The sequence below is a fragment of the Argiope bruennichi genome, chromosome 9 (genome assembly GCF_947563725.1).
Source record: "Argiope bruennichi chromosome 9, qqArgBrue1.1, whole genome shotgun sequence".
NCBI lineage: Eukaryota > Metazoa > Arthropoda > Arachnida > Araneae > Araneidae > Argiope > Argiope bruennichi.
In genome coordinates this window covers 58839644-58855888 of record NC_079159.1, presented here as the reverse complement: position 1 = coordinate 58855888, position 16245 = coordinate 58839644, and the positions used below count along the sequence as shown (strand labels likewise).

Here is a 16245-nt window from a genome sequence, read left to right as displayed (position 1 = left end):
GCAACGATGTATATCAGAATCATTGCGAAGTAAATATTTTTGTATGTCGTCGAGTTTCATTTCGATTTCGTCGAAGTAAACACCTGTAGTTTCCATAACCTTGTCCAGTGTGTCATCTAGTATTTGAATAGAATTTATTATGGCAATATCTTGTTTAGTATTAGTTCTCATTGTATTAGGCAACTTCCTAATCAGTTCTTGTAATTCATCCAAAATGAAGCACGCCTCTTCCAAGCTTTCATTTGTATCCAGTAGTTCTTCAAAAATCATCCACATGTTATTTTTTTCTATGACCGTATCACAAACAACGTTTCTGGTCATCATTTTTTTGGAAATCTTTTAAACCAAAATTTCTTCTACAGTTCGAAATGTGAAAGTTCTGCCTTAGTCAAAAGTTCATAAAACAAAATGTCACAATCTGATTATTTATATTCTTGAACAGATCTTTTGTCAATATATCCACAATTGATCTTCAAATTACACAATTTCTTCAGCACGTCAGTGTATAGAATTTGTACGATCCCACTCAAAGTTGCAGGAAAGCGTAGATCATTCTCATCAATTCGATAATCAGAACAGATTTAAAAATAAAATAAATCGAAAATATAATTTCAAATTTTAAGCTCGCATTTCTATTCAGCTCAAATGGTGGATATTCCATTGCAAAATTTCAATAGTTATTCAAATATAATGCAGTGTTTACGTCGGGATAACTACTGGTTGTTAAAGGAAGACAGGTAATTGAATCGCAATACGTCATAGTCGAAGAGAAAGTGGCTTCGAATTTAGCATAGTAATTGCCTCCGTATAAAATAATTTATAATCATAAATAATTTTATTTTAATTTCTGAATATATCTCTTGCGAAGAGATATAATTTTTGAATATAAGGTTTCAAATGGCTCTAGGTTCAAATATAAAATAATATGCAATTGATTTTAAATTCTTGGGAAAAAATTCTTGAAGAACTACAAAGTATTTGAATTCAGATCTTTTCTTATATGGAATTGATCAAATAGCTGTATCATTTTTATATTTTCAGTTAAGTCAGCTTGAATAATAAACACACTTGTACTTGTCTCGATGCTTAGTATTAAATGAAATAAACTTAGGTTCTTGGATAGTCAGGTCTAATTATTATCAACCAAAGACCAAATTTGCGTGTCTTAATCAGGAAAAAAATCAGTAAGATATGGTCATTGTAAACCGTAGAGAATCTCTTTTTGTTGTGAAGTGGATGGCTGATAAAAAGACAAAATTAAGAGATGTCGCAGTTATTCAGCTATAAACTATATACGTACTTCTCGCATCACAACAGATTGTTTTAAAGCTGTATTGTGTTGAGATCCTTTGTTTCCCTGTGGTTTATTCATTGGATTCGAAATTTTAATAGGAATTTTAATAGACGATTTTAATAGGAAGCGTATTACTTTGAAATTTAATTAAAAGAACATCAGCTGTTTTTGTTTTGCATGAACTTATGTCTTTCATTTACGGTATCAAGTTTTTTTTTTTTTAATATTTACGATTATTTTAGCAATTTTCTTGTTTGTCATTATGTTTCGGATAGCAACAATAAGGTCTTGTGCTGCAACACGTTGCCATTTTCCTGTGTTATCCTTTTCCGGTTTTGGTAACGTTTTGTTTTCTCGTTCGGTTCAATACTTCTCTGGTCAGAAACCTAGATCAGCGAACCAGACAGTGGATAATTAAGAGTTGGTCAAGCTCATGGTTGAAAATTTTTATTGAGTTTGAGAATGATAGTAGGAGATTTATATGTAACTGATTTTAAAGATTCTAAGAATTTTTTCATTCTTATAAGTACGATATATTGATTATTAATTTTGATAACTAATTTGAGTATTAATTAGCCTTGATAACTGTCAAGAATTCTGTTGCTAATATGCTATTTACGTGTATAATTATATATATCTTTTTCTTATTTTGATTTTAATAATGCTATACTTTCATAATTATTCATTTCTTTGAATTTTGTTTCAATGTTTTCTTAAAACTTCGCTTCTCTTAGGTTCAGAATTATTGCATTAATTAAAAATTAATATTTCGACATACGTATAACAGAATATATAAATGTATATAAAAACATATCGATGAAATATTTGCTATAAAGCTAGCATACTTGACAGATGATCCTTTTAATTTTAAAATGGTACAAGAATCGTTTTCCTTGGAAACTTATAAATGAATGGAAAACAAAATATTACAATTAAAAAATGGAAAAAAGTCAAAGGGAGAGAAAATTGTGAATGATATTTAAAGAATTTTTAGATGTATTTAAATGGCTATTAAGGAACTTAAATTGAAAACATTTGTTGTCATAATGCATTTCTGACTACAATTTATAGACAAGATTTGTTTTCTTTGAGCAACATCTTTTAATAAAATAAATTAAAATGTGTAATAATTTATAAATGTAAAGGAAAAGGAGACGATAGGAAAAAGTTCGTATTTAAAAACACTCTTTTAAAGGCAGTCATCTTTTGAAGAGCTTACTAAGCAGAGCTTTGAATCCTAAGAAAATAAAGTACTATAATTTAGATAATTTATTGCGAATAATACTGCACAGTATTTTTAACAGTTGTTATTCAAAGATATAGTATAATGTTAAATGATATTGAGCTAAATCATAGAATTTGAATGATTCGTTTAAAAAAATTACTGCTGTCTTCGTTAATTACCATAAATAATATTTTCGTTCTGTTGCCTTTCTTCTAACTCGAAACATGAAAACAGTTGCTTTTCTTCATTTGCTCTTAGAGATTTGACTGAATCGATGATTTAATATATTTTCATACCAATCTGTGAATGATTTAGAATCTTAGAAACTATATTAAAGTTAAAAAATTATTATGGTGGTACCATTTTTCTATGATCCCACAACTTTAAGGTCGTGTTCACTAGCTGACAGTGTTGCCGCTTTGGAACAGGAAATTCATTTAATATAGTCCCGATTGTACTTAACAGTTTTTGTATACACGTGGGTAGTACAAGTTCAATTTCTCAAAGCTCATGTTTCTGATTAAATGGAATCTAAACAAACATTGTTTCGTTGAAACTATCTTACAAAATCAGTTCCATACAGCCTTAGCATAATTTTGAAAATGGCAAGCTAATGAAATCACCCAGTAATCAAATAATTTGACCATACTTATTTCCTTTCTTAAATATGTTAATTGGTAAGGCCTGATTAAAACCTCTAAAGATTCTAAGGACGTTTTCTGAGACGCGTTTGTCCCTAAACAAATGACTAAACAAGATTCTTTAGGTGATTTTAATTCAATCGCCACATGGACAATTTTTAAGTGGCAAATTTCAATAAACTGAAATAGCAAAACATTAAATTACAGATCGTTTTCAAGAGTGTCAAATTCAATATATTGTGAATAAAACAAGCATAATTTAAATTAAAAAATAATTTTTATGCACAAAAAGTAAAATAAAGACAAAATTTTATCACTATCTTAATGGTATTTAATCATAGGACTGAATATTTTTTTCAAACTATTAGCTAATATATTTTTGTCAATTTTTAAAGTATTATGCGTTGTGACTTATGGCACTTTTACAGTCCCGCTGACACTTATCTGTCAGCGATTTAAGCCGAGTAAGTGTCTCTTGTTTTTTCAGTAACGCCAACTACAGCCAAGAGTACGACGTAGCTACTTCATGCGTCACATTCGCTTGCACAATCCCTTTTTGCAGAGGGACACTTTCACACACCTCACAGATAGAACACGGAAGAAGCACAACCATGACCAAATCAGGACTCGAACCCGCGACGCCCAGGTCACGGGGACGAAGCACTCCCCCTATGCCAGGATGCAGGCAGTATTATAATATAAAACTTGCAAAAATTAAGCACTTATAAATGTTATTAGAATAACATTTCAAAATTTCTACAACACTATACTTTAATTTTAATAAATTCGAGCGTAAACCTTTGTAAATTTGATGAAAGTACAAAATAAGATTATTCTGAACATATGCCACAAAAATTTTTCAACGCTTAAAGTGTTCCTAAACTTACAAGCTGTAGTGAGTTGTCTACTTTGTCTATTTAACAATGGGACGCGATATTTAGAGGAAAATGTTTCAATTTTATAATTTATACATCACTATTGAATTGTCAGATTTTTCTAAAAACGGATTAATAAACAATAAAAATAAGTTATGGCTTTTTAAGGAAATCCAGCTAAATTTAGTAATAATGAACGATCATTTGTTATTGACTAACCTCTCCTCTGCAGTTTTCAGTATATCTCTGGGGTTTCAATAAAGATTTTATCGTGTGCAATACTGTCGCATCGATCGAACATCTTCTCATTATGAGAATATTATCTGCAAATCGAATGTGGCACAGCGTCAGATTATTTCGCTAAGCGAATTCTCCCTCAATATATATAGAAAGATTTGACATTTGGATTTCGGTAGAGGTATTCGAATTATAGCACATATTTTCAGAGCAGATTAATTTTTGTCTTTAAAATTATATTTTTATTAAGAAAAGAAGATTAGAACTTAATGTAAACTAAAGCATGGAAATCGGGGATTTGGATGCAACTATTCAATTGCGTACAACTTGTTTTTATAAATAGAAAATAATCTATTGTTTAAGACATCAATTTTGATAAAAAGTATTTGAAAATTTTCATATTGTTCACAAGAGTGTATCATTTATGTAAAATGTTTTATTATTTATATTTTTGTGTAGCATTATTCCTTACTTATTTTAAATCTGTTCTCTAATTAAAGTAATCAAAAAATTAGTTACATCTTACCAAATCTTAATGATTTTAAGCAAAATCAAAAAATGATATATTTTAACTATTTTGTGAACAAAAATATATTTAAAATAAAAAATTACTACTCCATTCCGCCTTTATTCATGAGGAAAAATTGAATGATCGAGGCGCTGCGACAATATAAGCTGTAACTGGTCAAGTCATAAAAGGCATCAACAGTAACGGTACAACCTCTCTCGTGAAAGACGAGTCCCATCATTGGTAGGACCCAATCCCATGGTATTTCTGTACATACCAGGATAAGTAAATATCAGTCACTACGCCGGAGATTTCTTATCTCCATATCTAAGATGACGAAGGCTGTTAAAAATGGGAAATACAAATAAACGTGGTAGATTCGATAAAAAGCATTTTAGTACAAAAAAAAATACACTCATTTATTAACGAAATTTTATTTCTCCGAAAAGCCTTTCATACATATTAATCATCTTTTTTTCACCCACATAAACCTAAAAAACTATTCGTTGCATAAAATCCCCCCTTGGTTATCATAGTACATTAGTTTCACATGATTATTTTTCTGGATCTGATACTGGAAAAATAAATATATACATTATTCACCATTACATAAGGACTATGAGCAAAACTGTTTTCAAAGAAACTGTTCTATCCTAATTTCATGTGCTATCGAAAACATGCAATAGAGGATAGTCGAAATGCAAACAAAAGCCTAAATATGCGTGTGCGTTGTCCATCTCTTGTTGTGGCTGCAGATCCCCGATGATTGTCTTCATTGCGTTTACGGTTCATGTTCGAGACATTACTTCACCGAAAACCCACCATATATACTAAACTTAAATCAGGAATTGTGATTTAAATGCGATCTGTCTAATACTGCGTAGTCATTCTGGTAGAGAGATACTGTATCAAGATTCTTTGTCGTTCTTTAACTACAGTTCAAATTTATAACGTCCTCCTGAAAATTGCTCTTGTGTTAATTCAAAACGAATGTTAGCATACGTAAATTAAAGTCTGCTTTATGATGGCAATGTATAGAATTCATTGTCACCTTAGGATCATTCATAATATTCATGAGCTCGATTCTTGGTCATTTAATCAAGCGACACACTTTTTTCACAATGCAATTAAGCAACAGAACTCTTTTCTTAACCCATAATATAATAGAGTTGATTCTTCAAGTTGAAATTTTGTTGTTTGGATCTTTCGGAGATATAGATGGAAACGCCTGATATACTGATGATTGAATTATAGGACATAGTGAAAAAGTTTTATTTCCAAACTATATTTGAGTCAAACTATTATTATGAGTTGTGCAAGAGTGGCTATTTCTACAGTAAATATAACTGCCTTAAAGATCCATATACGTACTTGACCATTTTCGACTAATCTTTCATTTAAGTAGAAAGACTTAGAGTAGATAATGCTTTAGCTAAATATCAGGATTGACTTTTATATAAAAAAAAGAGATTATGAAGTTTATCTTTATTACTGCGACAAATATATGTGTATAAAATTTATGATACATACGTAACTAAAGGTATCACAAACGAATGGTATAAATCCCAGTACCAATCTCATTCTACCCTAGTTTAAAAGTGGAGCGTATCATGCAAGTTGAAGAGAAAACGCGTAATCCTGGCAGGACGTCACGTGAGTTCAATTCTTCTGGACCTCTTTCGATGTGTACTAAGAAAGCTAAAGCTAAATTATATGCATCGAAATGCCAGAAATAATGATATACTAGTTCATAGGTTCTGCATGGAGATAAGACTACAAATATAGGATTCCGATTCCCCGATCTTTAATTATGATATAAGCAATACTTATTATATTTAATGTCTGTTTGTTTCTTATGGCACTTGCCACTGACAAGCCCACTGTTACGAAGACAGCGATTTAAGCCTGAGGGGGAACGTCTCTTATTTTTTATAGCAGCGCCAACTAGGGCCAAGAGTACGACTTTGCCACTCACGCATCACTCATTCGCTTGCACAACTCCTTTTTACAGGAGGGCACATTCACACATCTCACAGATAGAACAACAGAAGAACAACCATGCCCAAACAGGGACTCAAACCCGGGACGCCCAGATCACGGGGAAGACGCGCTACCCCTATGCCAGGACGCCGGCTATGTATTTATTGTAGATTGTTCTACTATTCTATTTTATTTCAGGGACTTGAATTTCTTCAAAAGTAGGTACTTATAATCTTCCAGATATCTTCTTTTACATTTAAAACTAGCAACATAGGTAAAACAATAAAAACACTTGGTTGAGTATTCCGTTAAACACAATGGGGTCTTAACTGATTTGCGGCCTATTGTCCCAATGGAACCAGTCCAATAAATCTGTATGAATGTAAGACATGAATGGATTCAGTTCATCATATGTATGATAACATGTGCATTCAGTTCATATACATATTATCAGCTAATCACAGAAAACTGCAGATATAGAAAGGATCCTTAAAATTTCTAGTTAAACAAATTCGATTTGAATACACAATCCCATTGGTTAGAAAGAACCAATGTTGACTAATGGATTTTCTGTTGACGCAGCCTCATTCAATTGCAGGAAGCTCGAATTATATACATCATCAAGTTTCTACTGCCGATCTTATTTTGTTCTGGACAGATGTGCAGTTCTTTATTCTGCTGTCAACAAGGGAACTTCTTTTCCATCGAATATAAAAGGCCGCATCACTTAGATTACATTGCATTAGTCGAACACGAAGACCTCTTAAATTACATCTTTGAAATTTGTTTTTAGAATATGCAGTTATTAGAATGTGTGTTTGGTGTAACAATACTTGACATCTGACTATAGTGATGTTCAGCTCTCTTTTGGCTATCGCACTTTTGAAAGGTTGATAAGTTCCCAGAATACTTGCATTCAAATTCATTCTTATAATAAATATGCAAATTCAAACTATTTTTCTCACCGAAAGGCTCACGAATATTTACTAAATGAAAGGTTTTGAAAAATATCTAAAATCTTCTTTACTTGATATTACGTTTTAAACAGTTCTGATAAGCGGCAAGAGAGTCTGACATTTGATATACACATTGCCATCACAAAATACTAAGTCGTCTCGTAATTGACATTGTTTGGTATTTAATTATAATGCATTATCCCAATATTTCTGGTACTTGAATCCATATATACAGAACTTAAGATGCAAAATATTCCTAGCTTAAAGTTTCAAGTAGTTTATGTAACTTAACATGATTAAATGGGGAATTTTCTGAATGAAGTAATAATTCTTCTTATTTTATTTTATTCCAGATGCCATTTCGAACAAAAATGCTTATTCAGTGTTCTCTTTTTGCCATTCTTCATACAGTAACCGAAGGTAAGAAAAGTATTTTGATTTATAATAATTAATTTCTACAAAACATTAATACATTTAGAAAATTATAAATTCATTTTAATGTTTTCTGCAATTTGCTTCCACAAAAATAAAGAGATTAGCTTACTTAACAATTACAAATTATTAGCTTAGCTTACAAACATTGTTATAATTATTAACATTACCATTAAACGTTAGTAAATTTAGAGAATTAGAACTCCATTTTAAGGTTTTCTGCAATTTGTTTCCACAGAAATGAGGAGATTAGCTTACATAACAATTCATTACCATTAATCATTAATAAATTTAGAAAATTTTAAATTCATTTCAAGATCTTTAATGTTTTCACAAAAATGAAGACTTTAGCTTACAAAAAATATTTTAAAGTCATTAAATTAAATATTAGGAAAGAAAATAAAAAGCCTAAATGATTTAATTCGTATAACGAAGCCTCCTATTTTACGAAAAGGAGATTTTATGCAAGACATTTTGTCAATTGAAAAGTTTTGGATTGAATTAAATACCCTTTGTCCTGGTTCATATTTTTGTTCAACCTGTGACAAAGTTTAAGTTAATTACGATACAATAATAAATTATTTTTATTTAAATTGTGCATGGATGAAAACATTCGAACACGAAGCCAGATTTCTTGCTGCTAATTAAATGGACCTGAGACCTATCTGAGTATTGCCTCATTAAAATTTAAAAATTTTCAATACTGCGTTTACGTATTTTTCTTTATTATGAGTACCTACAGATAGAGATATAAATATTTGCTAGAAAATGTATTCAAATCTCATGTTCGATGTTTCGCTCAAAATAAGTGAATAAATACAAAAATTAAATAAAAGAATAAAAATATATAATTAGTTACAAGACATCCGAAATAATCCTATCAATGCAGAAAATTTTCGTAGAAGTGCAATTCATACTCTTTTAACTACATTCTTTGACTCCTTGTAGAAACAGAACGAAAATAATTGCTTATTTGGCTTATTGTATGTTAGTGGATACATCATAGACTTGATCTGTATTTAATATAATTCTTTTCTACATTTGGCATACTCATGTTAGTTATATTGCTTTCATAAGCTTGAAAATTTCTTTAATAGGTCATTAAAACAATAGCTTGTAAAACTTTTATTTGAAAATACTATATCAGCAAGTGTCGCTTATTGTAATATGTTTGATGTTATTTACTTCTATTTACAAACGTTTTTTACATCGTCTATGTTGAAGCCCTTGTAAGCATTCAAAATTTAAAATCCAAAATTCATTTAAACTCATTTATTTATTTAACGCAAATATAAAATAAATTATAAATGTTACTCTTCCTCAAAATGATAAATACTTTGGGGGATTTTTTTGGGAGGGAGTGGACTCATCCTGATTCTAGAAACAGAACTTTTGAATATTGATTTCAAAAATTGCTTTTACGATTTTTTTTTCTTTGATGGAAGCTTTTTAATAACAAACAGGAATGGAAATATCCTTCAATCGTTAAATTAATGTTTATCTAGTATCTTTTTTTGTTGCGGGGGTGGGAGCCTTCACAAAAACAAATGCATTACCGAATTGAACTATAAATCATTCCCCATTTTTATTTGTTTCCGAGTACACAATCATCAAACTGACGGACCCCAATAGAAAAAAAACATAGAATGACATTAATATATTTTCAAAATAAAAGCTTGAAAATATTAATTTTATTTTATTGCTTAGTTTCCCCATTTTTTGTCTCTTGGCCGTAGCAGACGCTTTATTATACCATTCCATCGGTTATTATAAAGATTTATGGCATTTGAGGACTAAAAACACATCAAAACTTAACTTAAAAAATATTTAGAAAATAGAACATTGAATTCATTATTCAAGACTATTATGATATATATTATACAAAAGAGACTGAAGCCTGAAATGGAACAAAGTTGAATCTACTCAACTTAGATAAATGTCTCATTTTGATGTCGTACAAATTTATTTAGGAAAGAATTGGTCATTTTAAACCGTTGAAAAATGTCAAATACTACATATGACAACGCAAAAAGTCAATCTTTTAACATCTGTATCACAACATCCAGAAGACAAATAATCTTCAGTAGCTGATTAAAATACATCCGGGCCATACACATGCCAGAATTTCATTTAAGGGAATCTAATCTCAATTCCAATTCCGAAATCATTATCATATCATTATAATTATAATGATATATATTATCATTATTGAATGATGGATCATATTAACAAAGGCAATTATGGATCATTACTATCAGTTTAAAATCAATGTAACTAGATTGTAATGAGAAAAGCCGTACTGTGAAAGATGTAGATTTTGATTCAAATATGCTTTTCTACTATCCTCTGAAAATCATATTCCTTGATGGATTTTGGAGATATTGAATTATATGCAAATGATTGAACCATATAGTATCAAATTTGAATAAAAATGCCAACAACATTTCTAAGAATATTAAAAAAATATTAAATTCAAAACAAAAACTAGAAACCAATGATATTTCAATCTTTGTATGGTTTTCAGAATCTGTATTTTCCCCTACAAAAATGGCTATTGAGATACGTTTGCCTAGAAACTTCGACAGCATTTTATTTTCAAGTCTTCTCGCATTCCAGTTGAGTGGAGTTGTTATTCGTATTATGGGTGCTCTAAATACGGGTAGGTAGTATGAATCTTACAGTAATAGTAATAAGATCTCTATAATTATAAGTCAGTTAAATTTCAATTGGAATTTTGTCCAAAATATTTAGCCTCTGTAGATCTAAAGAAATACATGGAATATTTATTAGAACTAGATTTCAAACAACAATTATTTTGAATTATCAGCTTATGAAATTCTTTAGATACATTTTTTAACTGTTGAAATAGAAACAGTCGAAATTATTTTACTTTATAAAGGAGAATTATTTTATTTATAAAGGACAATTTGGAATCGCTATCACAATTTTGGCTGAACAATTGAGGCTGTACCCTCTCCCTCAAATCAAATTTCTATGCCATTCCATAAAATGAATGATAGGTACAAGAATCCACGTCCATTCACATATCAAATCTTTGATGCATTGTAGAGCTAAAAATGCTGCTGTCTTGAAGCTAAAATATAAAGTCCATTTATTCATTTCAATCTAGATAGAATCAGAGAAATAAAACGTAATAAAATATAATCTTAAATTCATAAAAATCGATATATTTCATAAATTATAAGATTTTCTATCAAACTTAATAGGAATTTTTTAACAAGCAACGTATAATTTTAGATGGAAAAAATTGGACGAAAATAATTCTTTTAACATTTACATAAAACATTCTTCTAGCTGATTTTTGTGATTTTAATTTCTAATCTAATAAAATATCTGAAATTCTTTTTTCACCTTTATTGACAGTCAAGTTCACCGGCATTTTATTGAAACGACCTCCATTTTGTGAAAATCATGCAATGAGATTTCAAACTTCATAAAAACTACGGAAATTCCATTTTATGTATGTGTTTTTATTGAATGTTGTTTTTTTTTTTTCTTTTTGCTAACTCAATAAAATCTTTTTCGTCAAAGCGAAATAAGTTTGTGATAGACGAACTTCCTTTCTTTAAAATCCCATTTCCGTTCTTCAAAACTTTTTCCCTCTTGAGCTCCCTACTGCGAAAATGAATATCGACAGACGATTTTGGCAGGGACCCTAATTAACTCAGTGAAAATCGTTTGTTCCAGCGAAGCTGCCTTGTCAGTAGGCGATAATGAGCTTTCAGGGACAGGAGTGGTTGCCAACGACAGGAAACAAATAAACAGGTTGTGCGACTCCTGCCTCACTTTGTTCGCTCTCAAAATGATGATTAGAAGTTCACTCCCCTTCGTGGTTTATTTCATTCAAAGCTTGTTTGAATGTCTTTCCTTACAAGAGTGTCCCTTGAATTGTCATTCTAGAAACATCATTTGAGAACATTGAACGGATAGGAGTTATGAAAGAATATTTATTACAATTTATTTAAATTTGGCAGCCAATAAATGAAAATTCTAATTATGTTTTGGCTGACAGAGATTAAGGAAACATCGTCTTGTGATTGAGTTTCACTAATAACTAATTATAGTTCTTAATGACCTTAACAAATGATTCGAATTTCCGATGAAGTTTGATACATTTGTCTGTATGAGTCAGAAGACATAACTCAAAATGAAACAAACGGAATTTGTCTCTTCAAACGTTTCTCGCATACTTTCTAAGAAGACCGTGAGTCGCGTGAATGTTCAGATTAATATTCCCCACAAATTAGGATTTTGTGATTCATGGCATAGTGAAGAAAATCTAATATGCAATTTAAACTTATATTTTTCGACAGATTGAAACAAAAATTTGCCATAGCCCAGAACTGTACTAGCATTAACTGTAACTGTACTGTATTTCATTTATGTAAGTTTTTAAATAATAGTGTTTAATGTATACGAATAAGCTAACCGACATATGGTAAACTCTTTGATGGATATTACACTTCTACAATTTTGAGGATAAATCTGCTTATCGAATTTAATTTATACAGTGGGGTTTTTTTAGTTTTTCCCTTTCACATTTGCTTAGATTGATAGAATTCACTGCAATGATTTCGTTCGAAGTTTCATAGAAGTATACAAAGTTGGAGTAAATATCTATCGCCATTTTATTTTCTTTCGTCTAGATCAAAGAAAATTTTGAGTTATTTTATTCACAGATTTAAGCAAACACAATTCTAATTTCGATTGGGAGAGAACTTGTGGCATCTCTCCCAACCATAACAGATGAATACAAGTTAAATAAACCATTCACATTTACCATTTTTTTAAATAAATATAATTAAAAATTTATGTCATGCGTGGATCTATTGAATCATTGGAGGATATAAATTATATCTTCTATTAACATAAAACGTAAAATATTTTAATTAGAGATATGAAATATGCTCAATTTTTAAACTCATTTCTCCAAAACAATTCGAACTATAAAAATAACGCATCAAAAACCAATTTCAATTTTATCTGAACACCATTACTTATGCATTTTCTCATATTTTATATTCAAACCATCAACTACATTAGAACAGAAGCTGATATTACGGGTATTAAATAATTCATCAGAAACAAATTTCAATTTTATTTGAACATAACTATTTATACATTTCCATATTTGTCATCGAAATCATCAACTACATAAGAACAAAAACTGATATGACAGGTATTAAATAACGCTTCAAAAACAAATCTAAATTTTATTCTAACATAACTAGTTATGCATTTCCATATTTGACATTAAAACCGTCAACTACATTAGAGCAGAAGCTGATATTACGGGTATTAAATAATTCATCAGAAACAAATTTCAATTTTATTTGAACATAACTACTTATGCATTTCCATATTTGTCATTGAAATCATCAACTACATTAGAACAAAAGCTGATATTACAGGTATTAAATAACGCATCAAAAACCAATTTAAATTTTATTCGTACATAACTAGTTATGCATTTCCATATTTGACATTAAAACCGTCCACTACATTAGAACAGAAGCTGACATTACAGGTACCGATAAAGTTAGAGAATAACAAAAAAACTACAAGAGCTTCCCCCAATGATACTAAAGACGAAGTTTTCTCAGCAAATAAAACTAGCCCACTACCATCGTGATAAGAGTCTCTGTCACAGTGCTGATAAAGGAGAAAGAAAAATTTATCGGAAACGTTTCACAAGTAGAGGAAACAGCTTTTCCCTGGTCGGTAAGCCTCTATCTCCCTCTCTCAGTGTGAAGTCCGATAAGTGGTCTCCAGAGGGTCCCATATAAATTCCTCTATTGACCTGAAAGTCCACTATTTATTCTGTCTCCGCATGCCTTCAGAAACCTTAGAACTTTATGGTCTCTTTTGGAATGTCTGCAGGTCAGCCTATGCTGCTTTTGATAAAACTAGCTGAGACAGTTTTCTGAATTCAATATTTAAAATACTTCCCCATAATTTTATAAAAACTCTTTTTGTTTTTGTTTTTTCTTGTTCTGTGAATCTTAACCCTTAACTGGGGAGGTGAAATTTTAGGACTTAACTGGGGAGGTGCGGTTTACGTGACCGCATTTCATTTACACTCAAATTAAATTTTCTAATGAATGTATTAGTATGAAAAACTGCCAGCATATTTTTCAGAGATTTTTCTTGATATATAGATATGTTTTAGAAATTTTTCAAAATATATTATCATTGAAAAAAATAAATGCGTTGGAACATACATTTTCTTCTCAAATTACATGTTACAATAAATAATATTCTTGAAAAAGCATATTACTTTTTACTTTTTAAATCATATTTATTTTTACAGTATATGAAGGTATATAGAAGAGAATATAATGCAAAATTCAACAATTATATGAAAAATAAAAATAAAAAGGACAATGGGTAAAATTGGCCCTTTTTTTTATCGGTTTGTGTGACGTTCATAGCACGGTTTTCTAGAGCATTTTAAACATACAAGTTAAAAACTAATATAAAAATCAACCTATAAATTCTGTATATATCTCTCTTGATATATTAATATATTTTATAAATTTTTCAAAATGGATTATCACTAGAAAAATTAATTATGTGGGAACATACATATAAAAATCGGTTGAAAGCGAGCTTTCATCGAAAAACTTTTCTGTACAATTATCCTTATCACTGAAATCACTTTCTACTTCATTTAATAATGTCTGGAGCACTGCTTCATAATAGAATCAGTAAATTGGATGATATTTCGCGGTCCAAGTTTTAGCGCCATCTGCTAAGCCTTGTTTATCACTGGGACACTAACAGGGAGATGCGGTCTTAGAGACCGCGCTCGAAGAAATAACTGAATTATTTTAAAAAGCATCTACTGAAATCGATTGAAAAAGTGCACGTGTATTGAAGGTCACAAAATAGGAAGCTACAGGGTCAATCCATTCAATTGAGCTAAAAATAGAATAGGGGTGACAGAAAATCCATCGCTAGCGGTCTCACAGACCGCACGTCCCCAGTTAAGGGTTAATTCTAATTGACTTCTACTATGAATTGTGAATCTCAAATATTTAATGTTATTCTCTTTTGATTGTGGAAAATTGAATTTTATAATATTAACCCAGATTTGATTGATTTGATACATGGATATTCCACTTCAGAGACATGCAAATTCTACAGGAGATGAATCTCTAAATTTCGATTATGGTCAACTTCCATGCTTTTTGAAGGAGTTATTGAAGCAGAGATAACCCTCAAGTTTCAGATCGTTTAATATTTATATTAACAACTCCCAAATTGGTTTGGTGAAATATTGATTTTGAATCCTTGATTTCATATTCTTATTTCTTGCCACTTTCTTAAGAAATCGTTACTTTCGTGAACTTTCTATTATAAATCAACTTCAGTGTAAAAGACCAGTTAATGAAAAGTTAAAAAAAGAATAAAATGTTAAATATCATTTGTGCTCTAAAGCCCAATTTCACCCTTAAGATTAGTTTGTGTTATTATTGAAATATCTGTTAGTGTTCCTTAGCTTTATATAAATGATTGCATTTACAATTTTACTACGTAGACAATTTTGAAAATCAGAATATGTCTTCATCATCTTAACGATAACTAGGCATTATTTTCAACTCAATTGCATTGGCAAAAATTCCGTTTAAACGTGATAAAACAATTATCTTAAATAATGAGTATATTTTTGAGCCTATACTCAGATTTGGTAAGTAGCATTTTTTAATATTTTGATTAATTACCGAAATCGAAAATTTTCGAGAATTTCCTATATCGCTAGTATTGAAGCATATTCACCATAAAAATATATATTAATTTACCATCAATACTACTACTAAATAGATATCATGCTCAAATGAACTTGACATTTTTTTTCCCATTTTTGATGAAAATAGGAATAAGATTACATTTGTGTCTGTCCCAAAAACAATACTAATATGATTGCAGATACACCGATTCAGTTTCACACAGAACTTAACCTTCTGAAAAAAAATTTCTTATATATAATGCTGTTCAAACAGACGAAAAGTGAGAAATAAATATAAAGAATGTCATTTTTTATCCTTGTCCGTTTGTTGATTTCTTTAAAAAAAA

At 30.0% G+C, this 16245-nt stretch overlaps 1 protein-coding gene across 1 annotated transcript in view; it reads left to right on the top strand.

The window, feature by feature from the left end:
• The window catches only part of LOC129985354 (CUB domain-containing protein 2-like), a 182597-nt gene that overhangs the window by 110832 nt on the left and 55520 nt on the right, over positions 1-16245 (top strand). The window contains exon 2 of the mRNA XM_056095356.1: positions 8070-8136. Coding sequence (XP_055951331.1) covers positions 8070-8136 — 67 coding nt within the window. The remainder of the gene's footprint in view (positions 1-8069; positions 8137-16245) is intronic.